The following is a 5,552-nucleotide window of genomic DNA, read 5'->3' on the forward strand; positions in this document are numbered from 1 at the left end:
AGAACAGTGCTCCTTTGGTTAAAAGGGAATGATTAAGGTACAAGAGAAAGCACTTTGGAGTGTCAGGCAGCAGTGTTAAGGTCAAGTGGCAGCTTCTGCCATTAGTGACACGTGCTATGCTGCAAGACACTTCACACGTGAGTCTCAATTCCCTTACCTGTAAAATATGTGAATTCTCCAATTAATCGTCCCCTTTAAAGATGTTACTCACTGGTTTTGATTTTTGGTTCTCTGGGGTGTGTGTGTGTGTGTGTGTGTGTGTGTGTGAAATTCAGGATAGGTAAATCTACAGAGATAATAATTGGATTAATGGTTTCTTAGGAGGAAATGGGGAGCTAACAACAATAAGTACAATAAAGAAGAAAATGTCCCAAAATTGATATGGTAATGATTATACAGCTCTTATTGATATGATTGAACTATTAGAGTGCAAGATATGTGGATTATGTGCCAATAAAAATTTTTTTTGTTTTTTTTAAAGCAAGAGGTTTGAACTGAAGTTCAATGACTTCAAAATCCACAACCTTGGGGTCGCAGTCCCACTCTTCTCTCACTACAATGCCACAGGTTTAAGTCCAAACGAGTCTATTCATTTCTTTAATCTGCAATAGGTACGTTTAAGATAAAGTCCAATTTACTTAGTGGGTTTTCCAACTCAGCTCCTTTTGACGTGGCCTATGTAGTATACTGTATACCTGGAGAAGATAAAATCTAAAGTACAGGTCACCTGTAGTATGGGCCTAGGCCACCAAGGTGGAAGAGGAACTCAATTCAAAAAGTCATGATTAGCCAGATAGTACAGGACGTGATTGAGAGGGCAGCCTGGCCCTCTGGCTAACCAGTCCCAAGCAGTCCACAGAGCAGCCACTGCCTGGGAACGGCAAGTCAGAGGGAAAGAGGGAACACCAGTCACAGCAGAGAGGCCTGCGGAGGCTCTGCCCATCAGCTGAATGCCCAAGGTCACACTTGTAGACACGCCTGAGTCCACACTGCCTCATCCCTGAGCCACTGCATTTCCCCAGTGACTGAGTGGGCACTCTCCCTCGGCCTTGTGGGTAGCCCGAGCAGAGCCACTCGAGGGCAGGTCTGTGCTCTTCGGATGAAGCCCGAGCAAGAGGCCACTACAACGTGTGGCTACCCAGCAGCAGAGGGCCACTGGGAGGACTGGGGTCCCTGTCCACCTACAAGCTCGTGCTGGCCAGGAGCCCGCTCTCTGGCTTGCTCAACCGACACACCTCCTCCCAGGTGTAGTTGGCCAGGTTCACGGGCTGAGTCACTCACGGGTCTTCTACTAGCGCCTCCAGGGTGGTGCATTGCTTGGGCACGGGCTGCAGCAGCCCTGACACCAGGCGCATGAGTTCTGCAGACACCACAAACGGGGGGTTCAGCACGGCCTCCACCGTCTCCTCCAGCTCAGAGAAGGGGTTTTCCTCAAAGATGAGAGTGTACAGTGTGACTCCCAGCGACCACATCTCTAGCTCTGAGCCCCGGCACCGGTTCCGCAAGAGGACCCCGGGCGCGCAAAACTAGATGGTGCCGCAGAAGGTGTAAAACACTGCCGCGCTCCAGGTAGGCAGCCGAGCAGAAGTCAATGAGCTTGATAGTGAAGTCCTCAGCGATAACGATGTTCTCATCCTTGATGTCCCGGTGCACGATGCCCTGGGAACGGAGGTATCCCACCACCGACACCAACTGCCAGAAGATATAGCTCGCCAGGGGCTCGTCCAGGCTGGGGTGGCGGTCAATGAAGGCGAAGAGGTCCAGCCCGGAGCCGTGCTTCTCCATCACCAGCTGGAAGAAGCCTTGGTTCTTGAACATGTCCAGCACCTTGATGATGTTGGCGTGGTCCACCCTGAAGAGGATGGCAATCTCCAGGGTCACTCTGCCCAGCTTGGAGTCCTCCACCCACTAGTCCTCCAGCACCTTCTCCTCCCGGATAAACTTCACCACCACCTCTAGGTTTTCCTCCTTATGCAGGGCGGTCCACACAAAACCAAAGGCCCCACTGCTGAGCGGGCGCAGCGCGCTGTACTTATGGAAGTACACGCCCTCGCAGGCCTCCAGCCCCTCCAGCTCGGCCACCATAGGAGACTCCTCAAACCAGGGCTTGGCTCTAATCACCTCGCCCAAGCTGGGCCCGGTCAGCCCAGCCATGGAGTGGGTAGAGCTGGGCAGGCTGGCCAGCAGCAGGCGGGTGCGAGCCACCGCATCCCACGGGCTGTGCAGCAGGCCCTTCACCAGCCAGCAGCAGAAGAGCGTGGTTGCCCCACGGAGCTCCACGCGCGGCACCTCAAACTGCACACTCAGCCTCGAGCCGTCCCGGTGGTAGCAGCTGCCCACGTAGGTGCCCTCCTGGATCTCTGGGAAGGAGCCAGTGGTTCCTGGGGTGGGGTGGGGGTGGGGTGTATGCTCCCCTCGCAGTGGGGTGGAGGCCGCCTGGAGGCCGAGCCCCAGCTGGTCTGTGTGCAGCAGCGTGTCCCCAGGGCTGGGGCCTGGGGGTAGGGTGGGCAGCAGCCGGGCATCGGAGGGGCGGCTACGGGACTTGGAGAGGCTGAAACTGGAGGCATGTCAAGTGTTTTCCCCAAGGGAAATCTGCCTTCTCCCGCCCACTCACCAACAGGAGTGAGGTCATCTTCTTAGAGAAAGACATAACCCCTCTTCACTTGGTCATGAATCTCCACCAGAGTGTACCAAACACAGATGTAGGAGTGCCCACCTAGTAAGGATGACTGTAGGGCATTGCTACAGGGCAGGAACTATTTAGTCCTTTTTCATTCCCCACTTAACGAGAAACTATCCCCTAGTGAGGTTAAGCCTCCCCTGGAGAAGTGATTTTCATGATGTACTAATAAGGGAGTGATAAATGAGTTACAAGGGTTAGACAGTCATAACATTCCCATTGCCTTGAAGGTCAGATGGAAAACTGTGTGACTTGAGAGCCAATGACTGTCTTTGTCTTGGTGTTTGTCCTTATAGCAGTAGTCTCTTACAATATTGATCTTTTTTTGGTTGACTAACTTTGGTCAGAGTAACATTCTCCAGGTACAACCATGTTATGAAGTACTCTATGGTTTCACCTTTGTTTCTTAGTAATGTATAGGATTTCATTGTGTGTACATACCAGATTGCTTTATCCATTCTTCTACTGTTGGGATTTTGAGCTGTTTCCAACTTTTTGCTCGTGTGGACTGTGCTGCAATGAACATGTGAATACATGCATCTAGTCCTGTTCTCTCCCATACTTCTTTAGGGTAAATATCCAGCAAAATTTTAAAAATTCTATCATGCAATCTTGAGCTTTGCTTCTATCACTATGGTCATATTTTTAAACTACTATTCCTTTCTCTTTGTTTCCAAACTTTCACATTTCAATGGTCATTAATTATCAATGGATCTTGGTTGCATGCTTGATTAATTTCTGACTGAAGTAGTGGTTGTTAGGTTGTTAGGTGACATTGAGTGAGTTCCAACTCATAGCGACCTGGTGGACAACAGATAAAAACACACTCCCTGGTCCTGTGCCATCCTCACAACTATGCCCTTTCTTGAGCTCATTGATGTAGCCACTGTGTCAAACCATATCGAGGACATTCCCTCCTTCATTGCTCGTCCACTTTACCTAGCCCGATGTCCTTCTCCAAAGACTGGTGGTCTCTCCTGACAACATGTCCAAAATATGTAAGACAAAGTCTCGCCATCCTTGCCTCTGAGGAGCACTCTGGCCATACTTCTTTCAAGACAAAATGGTTTGTCCTTTAACAGTCAAAGGTACTGTCAACATTCTTTTCCAGCACCACAATTCAAATGCATAAATTCTTCTTGGGTCTTCTTTATTCAAGGTCCAACTGTCACATGCATATGAGGCAATTAAAATACTATGACTTGGATCAGGTATACCTTAATTCTCAAAGTAACATCTTTGCTTTTCAATACTCTGAAGAGGTCTTGTGTAGCAGATTTACCTGCTGCAATATGTCTTTTGATCTCTTGACTGCTGCTCTTAATGAGCATTAATTGTGGACACAAACAAGACAAAACCCTTGACAACTTCAACCTTTTCACCATTTATCATGATATTACTTATTGGTCTGTTGTGAAGATGCTAGTCTTTTTTATACTGATTTGTAATGCATATTGAAGGCTGAAATCCTTGATCTTCATCAGCAAGTGCTTCATCACGTCTTCCTCATTTTAAGCAAGGAAGGTTGTATCTTCTGCATAATGCAGATTGTTAATCAGTTTTCTGATGCCATATTCTTCTTCATATAACCTAGCTTTCTGATTATTTGCTCAGCATACAGATTGAGAGAATACAGCCCTGACACAAACCTTTCCTAATTTTAAACCCTGGAGTATTCCTTTGTTCTGTTCTTGCAACTGCTTTGTGATCCATGTACAAGTTCTGCATAAGCACTTGAAGTGTTCTGGAATTCCCATTCTTCTCAAGGTTACCCATAGTTTGTTATGATCCACACAGATAAATGCCTTACAGGTAAACATCTTCCTGGTATTCTCTGCTTTCAGCTAAGATCCATCTGACTTCAACAATGAGAGAGGCTTTAAGATGGCACCAAGGTAAGCAGCCCATAAGGGGAGCTATGGTGAGTCTGGTGTCCAGAAGGTCAAATGGTAATGTTCTGGTGAGTGGAAAGGTAGGTCCCCACAAGTGGCCCTCCCTGTCCAGGACATGGCCCTCCCCTGCATCTGCTGTTTCAAGCCCCAGAGATCTGGGTCCTCATACCATGGATTTCCTGCAGGCTGTGTGACCCTTGTGCACCTCGATCACCACCAGTCGGTGCACCCCCATCCCCCATCCACCCCCTGGCCTGGTTACCGCCCCAGGAATAGGATGGCTATCGTGTAGAGCTCCCAAAGGCCAGGCCTAACCACCACATAGCAGCACCACATATGTGGCTCCCACCTGGGGGAGCTGCGCATGTCGCCCATGGTTACCCTCCCTCCACAGGCTAGCAGCAATTCCGCCTGCAAGCTCTGGTTCCTCCCAGTAGCCATCCAGGGCGCCAGGGCCTAACCCGCAGCAGGTTTGATTGTTTGTGGCTGGGCGCACCCAGCACCAGTGCCTGGGTCACCTCCACCCCACTCCCATGCAGTGGCATCTGCCCTGTCAATGAGGAACAGCCCTTTACACTTCCAGGGAGCCTCAGTTCATCATAGCCCCAGCATCTCACCATCCATGGGGAGTGGAGTCTGCACTTCCCATCTACCATTTCCCCATCACTGCTGCTTCTGGGAGGCCCGTCCTCCAAGCCCATCACACTGCGCTGTGCCATGCCTCAGCTGGAAGGAATCATGTTAAGCGAGGTAAGCCAAAAGCAAAAGGACAGGTATAACACGAGTATGCTGAGGTAAGTATAATCAACACGCCAGGAATAGAAGAATAAACACCTATCTCATAATAAATGGTGGAAGCATAGACAGTTGGAGGGAGGGCAGGTCACACCTAGGGCGGTACATGAGAGTCCAACATAAAGAAGGGGAAGGGGGAGCAAGTGGAGGGAGAAGCAGGGTGGGGAGAAACTGAGTTGATGGCA

At 49.7% G+C, this 5,552-nt stretch overlaps 1 protein-coding gene across 1 annotated transcript; it reads right to left on the reverse strand.

Moving 5' to 3' along the window:
- Nucleotides 1-1,181: 1,181 nt before the first annotated feature.
- Nucleotides 1,182-4,947, reverse strand: LOC101645552 (PAS domain-containing serine/threonine-protein kinase-like). Its single transcript, XM_013006851.1, is given in 3 exon segments — nucleotides 1,182-1,557; nucleotides 1,559-2,551; nucleotides 4,922-4,947. Coding segments are annotated over 3 exon segments (1,395 nt in total).
- Nucleotides 4,948-5,552: the final 605 nt, after the last annotated feature.

This window comes from Echinops telfairi, unplaced genomic scaffold (genome assembly GCF_000313985.2).
Source record: "Echinops telfairi isolate 266 unplaced genomic scaffold, ASM31398v2 ScPeMD7_10;HRSCAF=50, whole genome shotgun sequence".
In the NCBI taxonomy this organism is placed as follows: Eukaryota; Metazoa; Chordata; class Mammalia; order Afrosoricida; family Tenrecidae; genus Echinops; species Echinops telfairi.